General features: G+C 34.1%; 1 protein-coding gene and 1 long non-coding RNA gene across 2 annotated transcripts; both read left to right on the forward strand.

Moving 5' to 3' along the window:
• The first annotated feature begins 13,226 nt into the window (after positions 1–13,226).
• On the forward strand, positions 13,227–18,665 carry LOC137828083 (uncharacterized). The gene has a single exon (XM_068634503.1). It carries the CDS (start codon positions 13,227–13,229, stop codon positions 18,663–18,665), a length of 5,439 nt encoding a protein of 1,812 aa, XP_068490604.1.
• A 3,209-nt stretch (positions 18,666–21,874) lies between these two features.
• LOC137828754 (uncharacterized) lies at positions 21,875–23,554 on the forward strand. Its single transcript, XR_011083962.1, has 2 exons — positions 21,875–22,011; positions 22,700–23,554. It is a non-coding gene; the product is annotated as an uncharacterized lncRNA (long non-coding RNA).
• Positions 23,555–24,508: the final 954 nt, after the last annotated feature.

A 24,508-nucleotide genomic window follows, 5' to 3' on the forward strand; every position in this document is an offset into this window, starting at 1 on the left:
TTTCTCCCTAACAACACGACAGTCGATCTCAATGTGTTTTGTGCGCTCATGAAAGACTTGGTTATTAGCAATCTGGATGGCAACTTGATTATCACAGTAGAGAAGAGATGGTTGTAGGTGTTGAATATGTAAATCTTGTAGCAAGTATGTTATCCATTGAATCTCACAAGTGGTTGCAGCAAGAGCATGATATTTTGCCTCAGAGGAGCTCCTAGATATGGTTTGTTGTTTCTTGGACTTCCAAGAGATGACTGACTCCCCCAAATACACAGAAAAACCAGTTATGGAATTGTGAGTTTCAGGACATGTAGCCCAATCAGAATCACTATATGCTTTTATTTGAATAAGAGATTGATTGTGTAAGATACATGTGTCAGGAGTTCTTTTGAGATAGCGAAGGATGTGCATTGCTGCTTGGTGATGTTCACTAGTTGGGTGTGAGACGAACTAGCTGAGATGATTGACAGAGAAGGAAATATCAGGTCGTGTGTTGGTCAGATAAATAAGACGTCCAATCAGTCGTCTATATGCAGTGAATTCTGCATAACCAAGTGGGGTGCCTTTTGTTGTTGACAACTTGACAGTGTGCAACATTGGTGTAGGAGCGGGGGCACATCCCAACATACTAGAATCTAAATTTTTTTTGCACTGACTTAAGTGGATACCAGTGGAATTGTGAGCAACTTCAATGCCCTAAAAATAAGTTAAATCACCAAGGTTTCTAATGTGAAAAAAATTGTGTAACAAACAAGTGATACCAGATATCTCCATAGGATTATTCCCAGCGAGAATAATGTCATCCACATAGACCAAGAGTGTCGTTGTGTGTTTGCCATCATCTTTCAAAAATAAAGAGTGGTCAGTAGTGGAAATTTTATAATTGTGTGAAAGTAAGAAATTTGAGAGTTTGGCATACCATTGTCTACCTGCTTGTTTGAGACCATAAAGGGACTTCTTTAGGCGACAAACAAGATTGGGAGAAGAAGTGTGAAAGCCTGGAGGCAATTGCATGTAAACTTCTTCATCGAAGTCTCCATGTAGGAAAGCATGTTCACATCAAGTTGCTTGAGTGTCCAATTATGGGTTGCGGCTAGAGCAAGAAGTAGATGTAGGGTAGTCAACTTTGCTACAAGAGCAAAAGTGTCTAGAAAGTCCAGTCCTTCAATTTGGTTGTATCCTTTTGCTACCAATCAGAATTTATAACGTTTAATGGAACCATCTGCATGACGCTTGATTTTATAAACCCATTTACACCCAATTGTTGATTTTCCAGCTAGAAGTGTAGTCAGGGATCATGTCCCATTATCTTGAAGCGCTTGCACTTCCTCCTTCATAGCACGGATCCAAGGTGGATGTAGGACAACATCCTCATAGTTGCGAGGTTGCTTAGTAGAAGAAATTAACAGTATTGTATTTTTGAAAAACTTTGATAAAGAATTGTAATTTAAAAAGGAATGGATTGAATGTTTGGTACTTACAACATTGTTGTTGAAGTTTGACACATCAAAATCTTGAAGATAAATGGGGAGTCTTCCGCTGCAGGTAGATCTTCTAGGAGGTGCAACTGTAGTTTCATTTTGCTCTCTTTGCTCACTTTGCTCAACATTAGTGTCAGCCTAAAAAACATCATGAGTAACATTATCAACAATATTTTCAGTTTGCATATGAATATCATCATGAGTCTGGGCATAGTGTTGAGGAATAGGTAAAGAAAGACTGTTTGAGTCATTATTTTGTATATGATTTCAATGGTAAGGAAAAAAAATTTCATAAAAAATAACATTTTTTTGATAAATCTATCCTATGGTTTTTAAGGTTTAGAAACAAAAAAACATTTTTTGTTTGGTATGAAACCAAGGAAAACGCCTAGAACAACACGACTGCCTAGTTTTTTTTTTCTGTGAGCAAGAATAGTTGAATAATAGCATAGACACCCAAAAACACAAAGGGAAGAAATATCACAAAGATTTTTATGCAATTTTTCATAAGGCATAACATTATTAAGCAGCGGAGTAGGCATACAATTAATAAGGAAGATAGCATGTTGTGCAGCAAAGCAAAAAAAAAAAAAAACAGGAAGATTAGATTGAAAAAGCAAGGCATGTGTGACATTTAAGAGGTGTTGATGTTTTCTTTCAACAATACCATTTTGCTCATGTGTTTCAATACAAGTGGTTTGATGTATAATACCTTTTGATGCAAAAAATTCATACATAGAAAATTCAATACAATATCCGTACGAATGGTTTTAACCTTAGTAGAAAAATGGTTTTCAGCATAAACAATAAAATTAACAACACTAGCCCTGACTTCAGATTTGTTATGCATGGGAAAAACCCAAGTGTATCTAGTGAAATCATCAACTATGGTAAGAAAGAACTTATAACCAAGCATGAAAACAACATAACAGGGACCCCGTATATCAATATGCAGGAATTCAAAAGCTTGAACAGTTTTAGTATTATTAGGAAAGAAAGAAAGTTTCTTTTGTTTGGCTTGGTGACATGTATCACAAACATAGTTTTTGTCAATATGAATATTAGGATAGTAGGTTTGCAGAATTTTTAACCTTTCTTCTAAGGGGTTACCCATTATGAGGTGCCAAATGTTCCTCTGTTTTGCAGTGTAGCTCATAATTTTGTTGTCAGTTAGTCCAACTACAAGATCAACTGTACCAATCTTGTCTTTGGTTCTGGAATTCTGTATCAGACACTCAGTGGAAGAAAAAATAAGTTCACATTTAAGGGATGCAGTCAATTGAAAAATTGATATTAAATTGAAAGAGAAATCCGGTACATACAAAACATTTTCAAGAATAAAATTTTTGTTAAAGAAAACTGTGCCAGAGCAGGAAGCAATAACAAAATATCCATTAGGGAGCTAAATGGCAATGGGTTTGATATGTTTATATGATGTAAAGTTTGACAAAGAAAATCAAACGTGATCAGTAGCACCAGAATCCAGAATCCAAGTATATTTATTAAAATTTGAATTTTTGAGCTTTTGGATATTACCTGTGACGATCGAATTCTGATCTTGATGATCAGCAGAGATAGAACCAACTTGGTTGACTTGAACTTGATTGTGGGAATTGTTGACATTTTTCAGAAGGTCCGAAAGAATTTGGTATTGATGCTGAGTGATGTGGAAATCTCTTTCGATATTCTACTTGTTTTGATCTTGATTGCCAAAATTTTCCTCTTGAATGGTAGGGTTGATGTTGTTGGATTGAGAAGACTTACCATACTGAGATATATACCCGGGAGGGTACCCATGTTTCTTGTAGCACACATCAATAGTATGACCAATTTTGTTACAGTAAGTACATACCTTTTTATTACTACCAAAATTTGAGCCTCTGTTATCTTGGTTAGGAAAGCCATTTTTCTTAAAACAAACACTCTCACTGTGACCCAACTTTCCACAAAAAGAACAGGTACTGGTACTGGTGTGGTTAACAGAGGTAACAGGAGCAATAGGGGTAACATTTTTTACATTAGCTACAAGAACACTATTATTGAACTGACGCTCTTGTTGGACAACAAGAGAAAAGATTTTGGTAATAGCAAGGATGGGTTCCATGAGGAGAATATATGTTTTTATATTATTGTATTGGTCATTAAGGTCACATAAAAATTGCATTGCCTGATCCTCTCTTTTTCTTTGGACAGTAACAGAAGGCACATTACAGGAACATACAAGATCAGGCCTAAAATTATCTAATTCATCCCAAATAATCCTGAGTTTAGTAAAGTAATTGGTAACAAAAAGGTCACCTTGATTGAGTGAAGAAGCTTCCATTTGATACTCTGACATTTATGAACAGAGACCGAGTGTACAAGCCAAGACGCCACCATGTTGCATCTTGTCCAGGATGAGAAAGAAAAATTGGTTTCTGAAGGTCGGGGAGCATCACCATTGACGAATTTGACTTTACTCTTTGCGCTTAATGTCGTGAGAACCAAGCGACTCCAAGAGTGGTAATTTGTGGAATCAAGAACGGGAGACACAAGGGGTGTAGTAGGATTTTCACTGGGATGCAGATACAAGAAACAATGAACAAAATTCTCACCTTGAACAAAATTCTTGTGTTGACTAGGGTTAGGGTTTTTCACTCCGGTCATTTTTCTCGTCGGCCATTTGTGTGTGAAAACACGAACGGTAAAGAACCAAACCATCATTAGAAAGAACAAAACAAAAGCAAAACACACAAAATAAAAAAAAATATACAAGACATAAAAAGAGAAAAGGGAAGAAGAAAGAATTTTGGGAGGACGAAATCAAAGTGCGTGCAGCAGAGCTCTTCTCAATGAAGAGCTCTGATACCATATCAGAGAAAAACCAAACAAGTATTTTGATATAATTGTGACATTTACAGAGGATAAAGAGAAAGAGGGCTTCAATATATGAAGGACAGGGAAGAGGGACGAAGCACTGTGTGAAAGAAAAGAAGAAAGAAAATGTATCATTAATCTAAAAAATATTACGAAAAACAGTTTATATAAACCCTAAAAGAGTTTATATACCTGTGGTGTGAATAGAAAATAGGATACACTGCATATAACATATAATAGAAAAGGAAAAGCCCAAAAGAAAAACTTCTAATATTTTAACAACATTAAAAATTACTTTATTATAATTTTTACAATTCATTGGATTTGGTATCACATATCACTAATTTTATCTACTAGCCTCCATAAATTTATAAATACAATAATAATTGAATTTCATATAATTGACTTTCATAATATTGAAGAAGATTTTCTATCAAATAAATCATGACGTATGAATAATACAAAATTTTGTGGCCAATGGGATATTTTACCATTCAATAGTAGTGGAGCTTCCCCGTTGAATATATTAAGGATAAAGGTTACATCCCATATAACTAACGTTTGTCTCACTAAAATAAAATACTTATTTCTAAATTATATACATTAAAAAATACACATTTATGATAAATTTCAAATTACAATTCAAACACAAACTGCTTGTTTGCATTTTTAATAAAAATATGATATTATAAAATAAAGGACATTTTACCTTTTTTCTAGTGCTTAATATAAAAAGGTAAATAGACCTTTTAACACGAAAATGTTTTCATATCTGTTTTAAGGAGAAATCGATTCTTTTTATAAAGTATTTTTCAAAAATAATTTTAAAAGGATAAGGAAGAAAGAGGGTTTGTTGTAACTTTTTTTTTTTTGTAGAGTAAGGCTCATCTGCATATATAAACTAATTAAAATGTGTGATCCATTATTTTCGGTAATATTAGTCAATATATTTTAAAATGACAATTGGAGAATAAGTAAAAGGAGACTTTATCAACTCATAACAAAGTTAACACTATAAAAATTATTTGTTAGTACTTTTAGATAGATTTAATTATATTTTCAACACTTCTTTTCTGTCCTTCCCTTTCTTATGTTTCAGTTCAAGTATGTAATCTTCTTCTTCATGGCTTCTCGATTATCACTGTTACAAGAAAAATATTAAATAAAAATAATTTTATAGACAAAAAATAATTAGTTGTTATATTGAATAAATTATATACTATTTTAGACACACAAAAATTATTGATTTCTAAATTAGTTTCTATTATTGATAAATAGTTTCTAAATTGGTATCTAATTACCTATCAAGGTTTTTGCTACCAAATTTATAATCTAAATAATTTATTGTTAAAATCTTGGTAGCTAATTAGATACCAATTTAAAAACTATTTATTAATAATAAAAAGTAATTTAGAAACTAATACTTTTTTTAGTCTCTAAAATAGTATGTAATTTAATCAATATAGTAACTAATTATTTTTTGTCTTAAAAAATGATTTTCTAGTAATTTGGAGAAGTTGTGTGTATTTGCAAGGTGCTTTGATGATAAAGTTAGAATTAATCTTAATTAAGTGATTATTTCTTTAAAAAATACTCTACTTACCTATTAATTAAGTATTTTACTGTAAATTATTATACTTTAGCAGTCTTATTAAGTTTTTACTATTTATATTTATATTTATTGAATTTATTATGTTATGGGTTGGATTTCAACATGATTTAGATAGTGTTAATAGCATGCATGATTTTATGCTCTTTTATTTATTGTCAAAGTTTTGTTAAAATAAAATAATTAGTAGGATGAGAGACCTTTTTAATTTCACGATCTCTCGACCTTACAATCGATTTTGTTAACTAGACATTTCAGCTAGTATTTTTTTAAGATAAAATAGTCACGTATAATGAGAAGAAATTCGACACAAAATTCTCTTCTTTAAATTAAAATACTTCTTATAATATTTACTTGCTGTTGAATAGATTTTGAAAGAAACATTTTCTTCTGCGGAGTCTCCATAAAAAAGAAAGACTAAAATAATGTAAGTTTTTTTCTCGGCAAAGAAAAATAATAATATAAGAATGTTATTATAAATAATAACACAAACAGAAAAAATATAATAATTTGTTTTAAATTAAAATTTAATTATTTGTAAATTTAAAATAGTTTATAGAGAAATTTAAAAAATAAATATTTTTTTTTTAAAATTATGTAAACGTATTTCTCAAAAAAAGTCCTTGTAATTATTTATTTTTTCCTTTAGTTTTAGGTTCCTATATATACTTGATGGGTGGATGGACTGGTGTGTTTGTCTTTCTAGTTATCTTGAAGATAACTAACTCAAATGATGTTTTTAGATTGAAGAAGAAATTTAAAGTGATTTAAGAGAGAAATGTGGCTATTTGGATTTGGGTATGTTATAGTAGATTTGTGAGAAAAAATTATCGAAGTTTGTGAGTAAGAGGATGATTGTGTAAAATTTTTAATTTTTTTAAAAGATGTTAAATATAAATTTATAAATTTATCCTTATTTTTTTAAATATTTGAATAAAAATAATAATTAATTTATATCATTATTTTTTATAATTAACAATAATAATATTATTATATAATAAATAATTATATTTATTTTTATTATTTTTAATTATTATAATTATTTATTTTTGTTAATAATATTATTAAATATTTGATACAAATAAAATTAAAGATAATTTTAACTTTTTAAATATGTAAATTTTTAATAATTATAAAATATATATTTAGTCCTAATATTTTTACAAATGTTTGTATATTTGCAATAGAAATATGAATCAACTCCTTTTACCTTGATTTTTGAATTTTAATAATATTTTATTTCTTGGTTTTTTTATGCCTTCTTGCAAAAATTCTATGCTAAAAACAAACAAGCTGAAAAGGACTAGCTGTTCACGTTAAAGTGGAAAATTCTCCATCTCTTCAAACACACCTGATGAATTTATTAAATTATTATTCATACTATAGAAAAAGACACATTACAATTACTTTTTGACTCCTTGTCACAACTTTTTGACTTTTCCCTCTGCTTTTTTGTTTTGTTCCTATCATAAATGTAATTTGCTTTTCAATTTTTAGAAATGAACAAATTAAAATTTTATTTTTGAAATGAACAAATTATAAGCGAGAAGTACGACTTAATTTTGAAAAAAATTGTATTATAGATAATTTTTAAAATTTCAAAAGAATCGAATACTCCAAGTACGATTTTATGTAACTTTTTTTAATTAAACTTTTTTAAAAAATATCATATTTAAGAAATATAATTTTAATTAGTATAAAAGATTAAATTGAGAAATCGTATTTCAAATAGGTTCTCTTGGCTGGTTGAGCGTAGCATTCACACACGGCGAACGTGAGAGAATCTGGCACCACAAGATACGTCTCCATCACTATTCCCACCACTTTGCACTGCTTGAATTATATTTATGATGTGATTGAATTGAAGAGGGAGATTTATGAAAAGAGATGAAGTAAATTTGAGAGAATTAGAAAAAATATGTGAGAATACGTGAAGATGTTTGAATTAAGAAATGATTGAATGAAAATGTGACGATGATTTATTAAAATTGTGAATGTGATAATTGTAAGAAAATTTATAAATTATTTTAAAAATGTAGAATGTAAATTTACAAATTTATTTTTATTATTAAAAATATTTGAATAATTAATTATGATAATATTTGAATTAATTAAATTTTTTTAATATATAATGTCCATAATTATTGTATTTTTCCATAAAAAATAAAAAAATAATAAAAAATATTTGAATGTTATATTTTTATTTTATTATTTTTATTATTTATAATTATTTGTTATTATTAATAGTATAATTAAATATTTTTAAAATTATTAAATAAATTTATGTAATATTTAATTTTATATATTATATATTATAATAAAATGCATAGATAAATATATTTTGGTAAAATATAATACTTTTACCTAAAATCAATACAAATCTTAAATTTTTGTGAAGATTGAAAAAATACTCTCCCCTCTTCCCCCATCCATTCTCCTACGAATAACAGAAACACCATCTTTTTCTTCCTCCTTATACCTATAATTTATACTAGAAACAAACACAAAATTAGACTCTTCTACCCTTTTTTGCAACATTAGACTCTTCTACCCCTTTTATACTTCAGCTCGCAAAAAACTACAGTGTCTCGTTTTGCTACTTGTAAAGGATAAAACGCAGTACACACATAGTGCACTTCTCCTTCTCCACCCCCATTTTCCACTATATAGTACTCTACCGACATGGAAAGAGATTCTTGTTATCAGAAACTGGGGTTCAAGGAAATTATACTTATTATAAAGTTTACAATTTTAATTAATTTATTTTTTTATATTAATTAAAATCGTATTTTTTAAATACCATTTTTTTAAAATCTGACTAAATTTTTTTAGACAGAATCGTATTTAAAGAGTACCATTTCTTTTTAAAATTTGAAAATGTCAAAGCCTAATACGATAAAATTAACTCGGATTTCACGAGTGATTTGTACAATTAAAATAAAATTAAATTAATTTGATCATTTCAGAAAATTGAAAAGAAAAACTACATTACTATTTGAAAGAAAGACCCTTTTTTTCTTCCCCAGTTACTACTTCAAAGTCACGCGTGGATTTATAGAAAGTATCTTTGTTAAAACACATAAATAATAATAATAATAATAATAATTTATAACTATATATAAAGGGGATTTCCTCTTTTAACTGTTTCAAATTTTTTTCCTATTTTATTCTTAGATTAATATTTGGTTTTATTTTATTATTTTGGTTATTGCGTCATTTTTCTACTTTTAAAAAATATTTGAAATAGATTATCGGTTTTCAATTGAAATATATGATTTATTTTAAATATTAGGAAACGTAGTGGCCAAAGATAGAGTTATTGGAATGCAATTCAGAGGTACCACTGAGTCAGACACCTAATTGAAAGGGAGACGGACGCAACTCGTGACTGATCATTGGTGCACGCTACTCCTCTCCAATCGGTGCACGCTACTGCCGCTTACTAATGCCATAACAACTCCCCTTTCTATTTTTTTTTGTTTTGGTTCGTTCTTTTATAATAATTTATTATTTACATCTTTGTCTCCTCTTCCCTTTCTATCTTTTTTTTTCTGTTTGTTCTTTTATAATAATGTTCTTCTATAATAATTTATTATTTACATCTCTCTCTTCTTTTCATTTTCTATCTTTTTTTTCTTTCTGTTGGTTCTTCTATAATAATTTATTATTTAGTTTCTCTCCTCTTCCTTTTTTATCTTTTTTTGTTCGTAGTCTCTCTCATTTTTCGTAACTATACCAACTTTTTTTTAAAATACCATTATCTTTGAGTTGATTTGAGTTCTAATGGGATCATTCATTTTTTAAATTGTTTTTTTCAATATTTGTGTAATATAAAAATGTGTATATTTAATTGTTGTGTAATAACAGAAACGATTAGTAGATTTTATTTTTTTTAAAACAAAAAGAATTTAATAAAATAAAATAAAATCAATAGATACAAGTTTATTATTTGTTTTTTTAATTTTTTTATTCGTGGTTAGTTTGGGATTTTATAGAAAAAGGGTGTTGATTATTAAGGTAGTGTTAAAAAGGCTGTTGATTATTAATGTTTTAAAATAAATAATTAATATTATTTTGAAAAATTAATATATTTTGATGTCATAGATGAAAATTTTTTATGGTTAAAGATCCATTTTTTTTGTGAGTATCATTTGGAAGTAAAATATTTTATTTGTTGGTACGTTAATTTTTGTTATCACCTAACTGGCAGGAGAGTAGAGAGATTAGTTACTTTTCTGTTTTAAACTGATATTCTTTTTTATTAAATAAGCATATTTTTAATTTTAAAAATTTATTTTATTTGTTCTCACTTAACTGACAGGAAAGTGAAGAGATAGGTGCCTTTTATTAGGGAAGAGTGGAGAGAGAGGGGTGAAATGTGAATTTATGAACGGTTAGGCAAAGGAGTGATATATAAAAAAAACTGTGAAAAAAGAAATAATATAAAAACATATGTCTCCAAAATCTTAATTTTGAGATTCTGAAAGAGTGATATATAAGAGAACTGTGAGAGAAATAATATAAAAACATGTTAATGTCTCCAAAATCTTAATTTTGAGATTCTGAAACTGTATTGTTGTTCTTCCATCTCCTCAATATTTCATCACCACTTCACCAGGTCTTCCGTCTCCTCAATGCTTCAAAAACTTTAATGTTAAAATTCTGAAATTGTGTATTGCTAATTTTCTTCATATTTCATCTCTTTTATTTATTTTATTTTAAACATATTTAATTAAAAATAAATATAAATATAAATAATAAAAAATTAATACAAATAATAATATATTATTTAATTTGATTAAATTTTATATTTAATTATATAAAAATAAATAAATAAATAAAAAATATATTAAATAATAATAGTAATAAGTATTTGGTTAAAGTAAAGATATTTGGATAATTATTTAAATTATCAAATTATTATATATTATTTTTGTATTCTCCCTTAATTTAAGTACTTTTATTATTTATTATTTAATTCAAACAGAAGCTAAGGAAAGATGGAAGGAAAATGATTGACGTTGATTTTTTTTATTCATCTGAAAGGTATTTGTTGACAATTAATAAGAATGAAACTTGGGTCCTTAATCAAATCAAATTTTCCTCGTATGATAAGATTTGACATCAAAGTCATTTTAACTTATCACTTTTATTACTATTATTGTTATTATGGATGATGAGTCATCACAATTCATTATGATGTTGGTTTGTTTTTTAATATAATAATAATAAATAAAACTATTTATTTTTTAAAATTTGTAGAAATAATGTCTCTTTTCATCATAATTTTCCTTTTTTTATTCTCTTTAGATTCTGTAATACCATCCAAATGAAGCAGAAGTGACAAATTGACCTAAAAGGCTTTTAATTAGTACCATGAAAACAAGACAATATTACTTTATAATATATGCATCAAATTTTGTACTAACAAATACAACATCAATACCTTGTTGTTTTCCGAGCAGTTTTCTTATTATACCATGACACCATTCAAGATATTAGAACATTAAGGTGTTAGCATATTGGATTGGGTTATGTTAATCGAGTAAAGATTTTGATTTTTTTTAAAACTATAATTTTTAAGTATTAATCTAATTAAAAAATAATATATTTCTAAAAATTTAATTCACGATTTTAATTAAATTAATAAATCACATCATAACAAGTTTAGTAAACTAATTAATGAAGATAACATATAACATTATTTATCTATAATATAATACAAGTATAAAAACAAGTATCAAAGTTGAGTTTCAGATCAAGACTTATTACACAATACATATAAAAGTGAGTTAATTTTAATTAAATAAATTTAACCCAATTAAATGAAACTCGACTCTAATATAATTAAGTTAGTCGGTTTAAATAATTGAGTAACCCAACTCAATAAAAAAAAAAATAAAAAAAAAATAAAAAAATAAAAAATAAAAAAAATATATATATATATATATATATATATATTACAAGAAAATTATGAAATAGAAATCAATATTTAAAAACTAAAATAATTAGTTGCAATAGTAATTAGATTAGAGACCATTTTAAAAACTAAAAAAATTTGATTTCTATTAGTGTTAAATAGTTTTTAAATTGGTATCTAATTAGCAACCAATGTTTTTGCTACCAAATTTATAAACTAAATAATTGGTTGTTAAAACCTTGGTTGCTAATTAGATACCAATTTAAAAACTATTTAACAATAATAAAAACTAATTTAGAAATCAATTTTTAACCAGAGGGATACTCAATCATATTATTAAAGGTGTAGAGTCTCCTTTATACAAAGGTTAAAGAGAGGATATATCCCTCTAGTCAACATATATATATATATATATATATATATATAAACAAAACTATAGCATAATTCTTTTATTTATGTACATTTAATCAGGTTTTCATTTAGAAGTATTAATAAATGCTTTTATTTTTTAAATATATGCGTTTTATTGTTTTGTTGTGGAATTGTCAATAAAATTCATATTCTTCATTAGCGATCCCATAACTATATATCGCTAGTAAATTAAAGCTTCTTTTTAAGATTTTTAATAATAGATGTGTACCGGTCGGCACCGGACGACCGCAGGGTACTCATAGTAAAATCATCACAAAACCCTGCGTCTCATACGACTCTTCGTCCTTACATGACCTCGAGCCTGGGGGGCAAGTGTACCGGTCGGCACCGGACGACCGCAGGATACTCATAGTAAAATCATCACAAAACCCTGCGTCTCATACGACTCTTCGTCCTTCCATGACCTCTAGCCGGACGACCGAATGGTTTATGTCGAATAAATCTAATTTAATCCAGAACGTGGTTACACGTGTAGAAAAGAGCAGTTATAACAACCATTGACGAAGTAAAAACACGTTCTCTAGACCACTCCCCTGGTTTTCAGGAAACCACCAGGCACGACCCAAAGACCACTAAGCACGTCTCTAACCATCAACTGATTGGCCCACATGGCCAAGGCCCAGGTCAACCTACTAAAGGGACTTATGAAAAGGGGAAAAAGGTACGTTTTTCATACTATCAGAGAATTCTCACTTGAGCACCATCGCTGACTTGAGCGTCGGAGTGCAATCGCAGGTACCCCCGCCGGCCGACCGAAGCACGCGAAGAGAAAGAAGACTTGAAGAATAGGACAACCAAGAGTGAAGGAGACACCTTGTATCGACGTGGATCAACATTACTCAGTCCCCAATATCCATACAGGTACAATTGGCGCCCACCGTGGGGCCCGAGTAATCATTATTCCCAGACCCAAGGATCCCAACGCTTGAAGATGGGCTCAACGGCAAACAACAACAACAATGATATCTCTGAAGAGCATAGGACCATACTACAAACCCTCCAGATTCAGATGCAGGAGTTACTCCAAAAAGGAGTCATCGATCAACTTCGCCAGGATGAAGAAAGGAAAAGACGAGAAGAAGAGCGTCAACAACACGCAGAGGAGATAGCACAATTGAAAGAACAGAACAAGAGATTGTTGGATAGACTTGAGCAATCTGAACGCGAAGGGCATTCACGTGCACCTTCTCCATCACCGTTCCAATCAGGAACAAGAACAATAGCCCAGGCTATACCTCACACGTCACTCGTTCAACACACCCGTCAGAGTGTAAAGCCAGTAACCCCGACCGAGGTAGCAAACCCAAAAGGCCATCCGTTCACTGATGACATCATAGCCGCTCCTCTCCCTGACAAGTGGAGGGGCCTAACGATAAACCTTTATGACGGTTCCACAGACCCAGACGAACACCTGAATATATTTAGAACTCAAATGACCCTTTACACAACCGACCGAACGGTATGGTGTAAAGTCTTCCCCACCTCTCTCAGGGAAGGCCCCCTTGGATGGTTTTCGGACCTTCCACCCAATTCCATTGCAAGCTTCGACGCTTTGGAATTGAAGTTCACCATGCAATACGCCACAAGTAGACCTCATCGGACATCCTCCATGTCTCTTCTAAATGTCAAACAAGAAAGGGGAGAATCATTGAGAACATTCATGGACAGATTTAGCAAAGTGTGTATGAACATTCGTAATCTTAATCCAAAAATAGCCATGCATCATTTGGTCTCGGCCATACTACCAGGAAGGTTCACTGAAAGCCTTATCAAACGACCTCCGTGCAATATGGATGAATTAAGAACAAGAGCAACAAAGTTCATGCAGATAGAAGAACATATTGACTATCATCGAAAAACTTATGCTGAGAACACGGACAAGAGCAAAGGAATTCGTCCCCCCACAATACCCACAATACCGACCGACCGAGAACGACATCGCCCCAATAGGGGACCCCGTTTCCACAACTACACTCCCTTGATTGTACCAAGGGGTAAGGTTCTCGACGAAGCACTGCAGATTGAATTGATTCCGACATTGAGGCCATCACAAACCCCTCCCAATGCCGACACCAGTAAACATTGCCAATACCATCGTAACTATGGCCACACGACCGAAGGATGCCAAGCACTGAAAGATAAAATTGAAGAGCTCGTCCAGGCCGGTCATCTGCGCAAGTTCGTGAAAACCACCATCACTGCACCCAGGTCACCCCAGCGTGATCATGATCCCCGCGAACGTTCGGGACGAAGAGACGACCGGACCCGTGACAACCACTATCGTTCAAACAGAAGAAAAAGAAGCGAAAGTCCGATCAGACGAACGAGGCCTAAAAGCGAAAGCCCTGAACGTAGAAGTCGAACTAAACAAAAAGTTCGCACAGTCATCAATACAATCGCTGGACCGGTGTCGCTCGGTCAGCCCCCTCAAGAAATTAATTACATTGCAGGTGGCTTTGCGGGTGGAGGATGCTCTAATTCAGCAAGAAAAAAACATTTGAGAGCAATTCAATCCGTTCATTCGACTCCCACACAACGCCGACCGCATATACCACCAATCACTTTCACTGACGAAGACTTCACAGCAATTGATCCATCCCAAGATGACCCCATGGTAATAACTGTGGAGATAGATAAATTTGCAATTGCAAAAGTTTTGGTAGATCAGGGTAGCTCGGTCGACATCTTATATTGGGAAACGTTTAAGAAGATGAATATTCCAGAAGCAGAGATACAACCCTACAACGAGCAGATAGTTGGTTTCTCAGGGGAAAGAGTGGATACGAAAGGATTTATCGATCTATACACCACGTTCGGGGATGATTACCTCAGCAAGACCATCAACATACGATATCTACTCGTTAATGCCAATACATCGTACAATATTTTGCTCGGTCGACCATCTATCAACAGATTGAAAGCCATTGTCTCAACTCCTCATTTAGCTATGAAGTTCCCCTCGGTCAATGGAGATATAGCAACCGTGCATGTAGACCAGAAGACAGCACGAGAGTGTTATGTAGCTAGCCTGAAGGTGGAGCCGACCCGAAGGCTTTATACCACGTCAGCCGAACGGACCACAGAGCGAAGAGGTCGGTCAACAGAAAGACGCTCCAGAGGAAGAGAATCTAGAAGACACTTGGTCGCTTTAGTCGATCTAGATCCCCGACTGGATGATCCCCGAATGGAAGCAGGAGAAGATCTTCAACCCATTTTCCTTCGGGACAAAGACCGGAAAACATACATGGGAACATCCCTCAAACCGGACGACCGAGAGACGATCGGTAAAACATTAACAAAGAACGCTGATCTTTTCGCCTGGACGGCTGCAGACATGCCAGGGGTAAAATCAGATGTGATTACCCATCGATTGTCTGTTTATACAGAGGCCAGGCCGATCGCTCAAAAGAAAAGGAAACTAGGTGAAGAACGGCGCAAAGCCGCACGAGAAGAAACCGACAAGCTAATTCAAGCTGGTTTTATTCAAAAGGCCCACTATACGACATGGCTAGCCAATGTAGTGATGGTAAAAAAGACGAATGGAAAATGGAGAATGTGCGTAGACTACACAGACCTTAACAAGGCGTGCCCAAAGGACTCGTATCCTCTACCTACTATCGACCGGCTGGTCGACGGTGCAGCCGGTCATCAAATCTTAAGTTTCCTTGATGCTTATTCAGGTTACAATCAAATACAAATGTACCACCGTGATCGAGAAAAAACCGCGTTTAGAACAGATTCTGATAATTTCTTCTATGAAGTCATGCCGTTCGGCCTCAAGAATGCAGGAGCCACATACCAGCGACTCATGGATCACGTATTCCACGACATGATCGGTCGGAATGTAGAAGTATACGTTGACGACATCGTCGTCAAATCAGACTCTTGCGAACAACATGTTTCTGACTTAAAAGAGGTTTTTCAAGCCTTGCGTCAATACCGCATGCGTTTAAACCCGGAGAAGTGCGCGTTCGACGTAGAAGGGGGGAAGTTCTTAGGCTTCATGCTCACACATCGGGGTATAGAGGCTAATCCAGAAAAATGCAAGGCAATCACCGAAATGCGAAGTCCCAACGGACTCAAAGAGATCCAGAGACTAGTCGGCCGTCTCACTTCGTTGTCTCGATTCGTACCTAAGCTTGCCGAACGAACGAGACCCATCATAAAACTTCTGAAGAAGACAAGTAAATTTGAATGGACAGATGAATGTGAACAAAATTTCCAACAGTTAAAAGCATTTCTGGCATCTCCACCGGTCATCCAGAAACCGAACGCACGGGAACCCATTGTGGTCTACCTCGCCGTCTCGAATGAAGCGGTGAGTTCCGCTCTGGTACAAGAAATTGAAGCGGAAGAACGACCGGTATATTTTGTAAGTCGAGTCTTACATGACGCAGAAACCCGGTACCAAATGGTCGAAAAAGTTGCCTTCGCTTTGGTCATTACCGCACGACGGATGCGGATGTATTTCCAAAATCACAAGGTCATTGTTAGGACTAACTATCCCATTATGAAGATTCTCACCAAACCTGACCTCGCCGGACGAATGATAGGTTGGGCAGTCGAACTGTCAGAATTCCACATCGAATACCAACCCAGGGGAGCCATCAAGTCCCAAGCCCTCGCCGACTTCACAGCGGAACTCACTCCCTATCCGACCGAACGGACTCCCCGATGGACACTATACGTAGATGGGTCATCTAACAGTCGTTCGTCCGGAGCAGGAGTTGTACTTGAAGGACCAGGGGAGATTGTTGTCGAACAAGCCATGAAATTTGAATTTAAAACTTCCAATAATCAAGCCGAATACGAAGCTATAATCGCAGGTTTGCATCTGGCGATTGAATTGGAGATAACAAATATAACTTGTAAAAGCGACTCCCGTCTAGTCGTCGGACAACTTACAGGGGAGTATGAGGTAAGAGAAACATTACTCCAACAATATTTTCATTTCGTAAAAAATCTTCTAAACAGGTTCAAAGAAGTCTCCTTCCAACACGTACGGAGGGAAAATAATACTAGGGCGGACGCTCTATCGAGACTGGCTACCCTAAAAAAGAAAGGCGTCCACCGGTCGGCCATACACGTGACCCTGGCTAAACCAAGTGTTGGTACCGAAGAATGCATGGCGACTGACACCCAACCTAACTGGATGACTCCCATAAAACAATATCTTACCGATGGTGTATGCGATCCACATTTGGAGAAAACGATGAAGTTACAAGCCGCCCGATACATACTGATTGGCGAAGATCTTTACAGGAGAGGGTATTCCCGTCCCCTCCTAAAATGCCTTGGTCCAGAACAAGTCACTTATGTAATGACCGAGTTACACGAAGGGATATGCGGAACCCATTCAGGAGCGCGGACTATGTCCGCCAAAATTCTGAGAGCAGGATACTACTGGCCGACCTTACAGGGAGACTGCACTGAATACGTTCAAAAGTGCGTGAAATGTCAAGAGTTCGGCACCCTATTGCACCAAAAACCAGAGCACTTGCACTACATCCTATCCCCTTGGCCGTTCTTGAAATGGGGAATGGATATTATCGGCCCTTTCACACCCGGAAAAGGGCAATGCAAGTTCCTACTGGTGGGTATAGATTACTTTACCAAATGGATTGAAGCTGAACCACTAACAGCCATCACCGCCCGGAACGTACAAAGCTTTGTGTGGAAAAACATTGTCTGCAGGTTCGGCCTACCTCAGATCATTATCACAGACAACGGTCGACAGTTCACCGACCGTGGGCTAGCTGAATTCTATGAGAAACTTCACATCAAACATATAACGAGTTCGGTCGAACACCCTCAAACCAACGGTCAGGCGGAAGCCGCCAACAAAGTTATTCTCAATGAGTTAAAGAAGAGACTTGGCCCGTCCAAGGGAAATTGGACTGAAGAATTGTTAGAGGTTCTGTGGGCTTATCGTTGTACTCCCCAGTCAACAACTCAAGAAACACCTTATAGCCTGTACGACACAGAAGCCATGATTCCGGTCGAAATCGGCGAGCCTTCACTACGCCGACAGACGTTAGACCTAGACTTAAACAAGGAAAGTCTACTAGTCGGCCTCGACCTCATCAATGAATTAAGGGACAAATGCAAGATAAGGGAAGAAGCATGCAAGATACGAGCAGCACGAAGGTACAACTCCAAAGTGAAGCCACGAAGCTATCAGAAAGGAGATCTAGTTTGGCGCATGCGCAGCGACGCCCGGAAGGACGGAGGAAAGTTTTCAAGCAATTGGGAAGGTCCGTTCCGCATCTCCGACACAGCAACAGGAGGAGCTTATTACTTAGAATATTTGTCAGGAAAATCTGTACCGAGAACGTGGAATGCCACGCATCTCAAATTCTATTACAGTTGATGAATAAACTTAGTGCACTCTTTCCTCGCTCGGTAGTTTTATCCCTAAGGAGGGTTTTCTACCGAGAATGTTTTAACGAGGCACTTTAAATCACCAATCTTGGTCAGAAATTCAATTAATTCACCGTTCATTCGGTCGGAATACATAACGAAAGTTATCCGAATTATAACTTAAACGTTATTCACCAATCTTGGTTAGAAATTCAATTAATTCACCGTTCATTCGGTCGGAATACATAACGAAAGTTATCCGAATTATAACTTAAACGTTATTCACCAATCTTGGTCAGAAATTCAATTAATTCACCGTTCATTCGGTCGGAATACATAACGAAAGTTATCCGAATTATAACTTAAACGTTATTCACCAATCTTGGTCAGAAATTCAAATAATTCACCGTTCATTCGGTCGGAATACATAACGAAAGTTATCCGAATTATAACTTAAACGTTATTCACCAATCTTGGTCAGAAATTCAATTAATTCACCGTTCATTCGGTCGGAATACATAACGAAAGTTATCCGAATTATAACTTAAACGTTATTCACCAATCTTGGTCAGAAATTCAATTAATTCACCGTTCATTCGGTCGGAATGCATAACGAAAGTTATCCGAATTATAACTTAAACGTTATTCACCAATCTTGGTCAGAAATTCAAATAATTCACCGTTCATTCGGTCGGAATACATAACGAAAGTTATCCGAATTATAACTTAAACGTTATTCACCAATCTCGGTCAGAAATCCAATTAATTCACCGTTCATTCGGTCGGAATACATAACTAAAGTTATCCGAATCATAAATTAAACGTTATTCACCAATCTTGGTCAGAAATTCAATTAAATTAACTAACCGTTCATTCGGTCGGAAATTCAATTAAATTACCTTAGTCAGACATTCAATTAAATTATATATAAATGTCCAAGTTACACGCGACATCAAATTCTTCATTAAAGCACCGTCGTCCGGTATTAAATTGCGTGGTAGTAGCAACATGAAAATAAATTCGATAGCAAAAAGTAAAATAGGTCAAAACACGCCACAAAGCAATAAAATTGTCTTTAGCCCACACCCCGGGCCCAGGTAATGAAAATATTAAACAATATCAAGGTTGTCATCCGGTTGCATCGACTCCTCCGGCGGTACAATATCATATGCACGTGGCATATCTTCGGCCTCCTCGTCCCCCAGAGGCATCAGACGGCCGCCCACAACATCCACGTTCGAGTCGTATCGCTCATCGTCGTCCGGCACCCCATGGAAAAAGGCGACCCGCCGGACTCCCTGCCTGAATGACTCTTCGTTGATGCGCAACATGAACCCTTGCAGCTGTTCAACTTGAGCACTCAACAATTTCTGCACCACAAACACGAAGGTAAGGCACAAATATGCTATCAGCCGAACGACCGCAAGAAGAAGGTGCTCACCATTTAGGTCCACCCACTGCTTGGACGACCCGTAAAGGGCTATCAGTTCCCGCGTAGGGAGCCTACACGGTAGTTAATTCACGACCATCCATGCGTCACATCTCTGCCACATATTAATGATGCCAACTATCACGCATTGTTTCAATAACCCACTGAGCCTTATACGACTCTTCGTCCTTACATGACCTCGAGCCTGGGGGCAAGTGTACCGGTCGGCACCGGACGACCGCAGGGTACTCATAGTAAAATCATCACAAAACCCTACGTCTCATACGACTCTTCGTCCTTACATGACCTCGAGCCTGGGGGGCAAGTGTACCGGTCGGCACCGGACGACCGCAGGATACTCATAGTAAAATCATCACAAAACCCTGCGTCTCATACGACTCTTCGTCCTTCCATGACCTCTAGCCGGACGACCGAATGGTTTATGTCGAATAAATCTAATTTAATCCAGAACGTGGTTACACGTGTAGAAAAGAGCAGTTATAACAACCATTGACGAAGTAAAAACACGTTCTCTAGACCACTCCCCTGGTTTTCAGGAAACCACCAGGCACGACCCAAAGACCACTAAGCACGTCTCTAACCATCAACTGATTGGCCCACATGGCCAAGGCCCAGGTCAACCTACTAAAGGGACTTCTGAAAAGGGGAAAAAGGTACGTTTTCCATACTATCAGAGAATTCTCACTTGAGCACCATCGCTGACTTGAGCGTCGGAGTGCAATCGCAGGTACCCCCGCCGGCCGACCGAAGCACGCGAAGAGAAAGAAGACTTGAAGAATAGGACAACCAAGAGTGAAGGAGACACCTTGTATCGACGTGGATCAACATTACTCAGTCCCCAATATCCATACAGGTACAAGATGCAAGACACAAAAGAAAGTCTTTATGAACAGAAAATACATGCACCATTCAAACCATTTTTATTTTATTTATTTTTTACCTAAAGAGAGAGTCATTTAATAGAGAGGAATTTTCCTAATTTTCCAAATATAAGTTTGCATATACTTATATAAGAAGTTTAATATATAAAATTTGTATTCTTCCATTGTTTTTATTTTGGAATATTATTGGTGCGGATAAAGGAGTTGTCTCGTAGTAGCTTTTTATTAATCAGCCGATATTAATATACATTAATTAGTATTAGAGGTACCAAAAAGAAAATATAAAACAAGCACAATGAGTGTGTGGGTTGAAACATCTTTAAATATTTTATTTATTTATTTATTTGTTTCTATTGATTAAAAAAAATAGAGGACACAATTTAAAAAAAAAGAGAATAGAATATAAGAAAAAGAATTGCACTTAAACTTCATATCACACTTATAAAGCTCATCATTGTACTGTCAAAAATATCTTCAAATCATTACAAAATTCGAACCTTGGAGAGCGTTGTCCATGTGACATCTACAACTTTATCTCAAGCTTCACCATTCACTTCATCAGCAAGTTGTCTGTTCCTTCATCTTTATCTGACATACAGTAATTAACCTATCTGCATTAACAACTATCTTTTCCACGTGCTACTTTATACAAACACATTTTCGTTCAATGCGCGTGAATTGTTATTTTTCCAATTCCCTCCTTTTTCAATAAGAATTTTACAGGTGTTTTAATATTTTTTTTAAAAGTAACTTTGTTTTCATTGAAACATCAAATTCCATTTGTCCACCTCTCTGGTCCTATAAATACATACATACATATATCTATATATACATACATACATACATATATATACATATATATATATATATATATGCATATACCTTGTTCTCACCCTATCTACTAAACTCACTCTCATTTAGCTATTTAAGATGCAAGCTCCGCTCGATCCCACTATCCTTATCAATCTTCTCTTAACCGTCTTCTTATTGGCTATTTTCATGTGGCTGTTCATATATCTAACAAGGTATGAATACCCTATTTTCATACTTTCATTCTGTGTTGAAAAGTTAAAACAAGAACCAAATCTCTTCTACTTCCTTCATTCTAACTCTTTTAAGTTACTTGTGTAGATAAGTTAGAATTTAGATAATTGGAGAGGAAATTCTCCTAATTACATCAGTTCATGTATATTCAAAATTATTTATTCATGGAATAACAAGTCTCTACATAATAAATGGTTTCAGTCTCAAACACACAATCCCACCAAACCTTCACAACAGGCTCTAATTCTAATTGTAGATCCCGAATTTTTGTTTGGATACTTTTTTTTATGCTACTATGAGTCGTAATAAAAGTAGAAGATAAAATGAGTTGGATGTTTCTTATAAAATGAAATTAATTTTGCATTTAATTAACTTTTATTAACGTGCTGACTATTGTAACTAATATGGCATTATTTATGCGATTCTAGATTTAATTATGTTGAAAAAAGAATATTGTTTTATGTGGTGGTGAGTGGACACCACCCTTGGGTGTCATAGTGTATCTAATTCCTATTATTGAAATTAAGTTGAAATATCTAATGTTGAGGACCATCCAAACATTTTATTTTTTAGACGAGAAAAGAGGAAATGAAATAGTTGTTTAGAATGTAATTTTAATTATAAATTATAATTAGCTTGAGCTTAACATTAAGTTAATTTTGCATGCAGAGGCGGAGAGATACATAAGTCATTTGTTAATGATAATGAAGGTGAACAAAACGTCTTTAAGGCGAACATCCAAGCTCCAGGGATTGACACTTCGTTCATTACTGCAAGGAGCGAAGTTGGAATCGGGGAAGACAGATTGCTGGATTTGGAAAGCAGGGGGTTTCATACTTTTACAGTTAACTCAGCCTATTTTCAAGTTAGAAAGGATAGAGTTGGGGAGGTTTCTCCAGTTTACAGTAAGTTGTGGAGGTGAAAAGCTTTGCCTTCCGCTTTGGTCACTGCTTGGAGGGTGATGGAGAATGAGATTGCTACTAGGGTAAATTTGGAAAGGCGAGGGGTGGTGGTAGAGAATCTGGTGTGTGGTTTGTGTGGGAAGGTGGAAGAGTCGTCCAGTCATCTATTTTCCGTCTGCGAGTTTACCTGGCGGGTGTGGTGTCTTTGTTTTGAGTGGCTTGGAGTGTCGTTTGTTATTCACAAAGACCCTTTGGTAAACTTCAAACAATTCAGGTTGTGTTCGGTTTCTAATGTGGTTAATGACGTTTGGGGGACGATTTGGGTTGGTGTTGTGAGTGAAATTTGGAGACATAGGAACTCGGTGACCTTCGACATTGGCGTGGTAGATGCGCTTGAGGTATTTGCACTGGTACAGGTAAATGTTTGGTCTTGGATTTTTGCAAAGTCCTGTTGTAATTCCTTTACGTATCCCAACTGGGTTTTGAACCCAGTGGGATTGTATGAGACTAATTGTTTAATGCTTTCTTGAGTTTGGTTTGGTTGTTCCTTATTTAAGTTGGAAGGTGTTCCTTGGTTGGAGGTTGGTAAGGTGCTAACTCTTTATGTATAAGGGTTGGACCATCCCTGAAGTAGTTCTCATTTATTTATTTTTTATTGTTGATAAAAGAAAAGGTAAAGATATTTGAATAATTATTTAAATTATCAAATTATTATATATTATTTTTGTATTCTCTCTTAATATAAGTACTTCTATTATTTATTATTTTATTCAAACAGAGGCTAAGGAAAGATGATTGGCGTTAATTTTTTATATTCATTTGAAGGTATTTGTGGACAATTGATAAGAATGAAACTTGGATCCTTAATCAAATCAAATTTTCCTCTTTCGTAAGATAAGATTTGAGATCAAAGTCATTTTAACTTATAACTTATTACTATTGTTATTATGGATGATGAGTCATCATAATTCATTATGATTTTTTGTTTTTTTAATATAATAATAATAATAATAGTAATAAATAATATATTTTTTTAAAAAAATTATATAAATAATCTCTTTTTTCATCATAATTTTCCTTTTCTTATTCTCTTAGATTCTGTAATACCATCCAAACAAGCAGAAGTGACAAATTGACCTAAAAGACTTTTAACTAGTAGCATGAAAATAAGACAATATTGCTTTATAAGATATGCATAAAATTTTCTGCTAACAAATAGAACATTAATACCTTCTTATTTTTTTAATAAAATATTTTTGTCTTAAGTTGGTTTCAGGCCACTCATACAAAATTTATCACAATGCATATAAGGTGAGTTAATTTTAGTTGAGTTGAATTTAACCAAATTAAACAAAACTCCACTCTGATATGACTTTGAAATAATTAAGTTAATTGTGTCAGTTTGATAATCGATTAACCCAATTCAATAAATTTCTATAGAACAATATATATATCATAATTCTTCTATTTATTTTGCAGCACATTAATCAGGTTTTCATTTAAAAGTATTAATAAAAGCTTTTGCTTTTTAAATATATGCGTTTTATTGTTTTTTTTTTGTTTTGTACAATAAACT

The sequence above is a fragment of the Phaseolus vulgaris genome, chromosome 7, assembly GCF_000499845.2.
Source record: "Phaseolus vulgaris cultivar G19833 chromosome 7, P. vulgaris v2.0, whole genome shotgun sequence".
In the NCBI taxonomy this organism is placed as follows: Eukaryota; Viridiplantae; Streptophyta; class Magnoliopsida; order Fabales; family Fabaceae; genus Phaseolus; species Phaseolus vulgaris.

Excerpts from the sequence above, each read along its gene's own strand:
- LOC137828083 (XM_068634503.1), top strand. The coding sequence starts at position 13,227 with ATGGGCTCAACGGCAAACAACAACAACAATGATATCTCTGAAGAGCAT.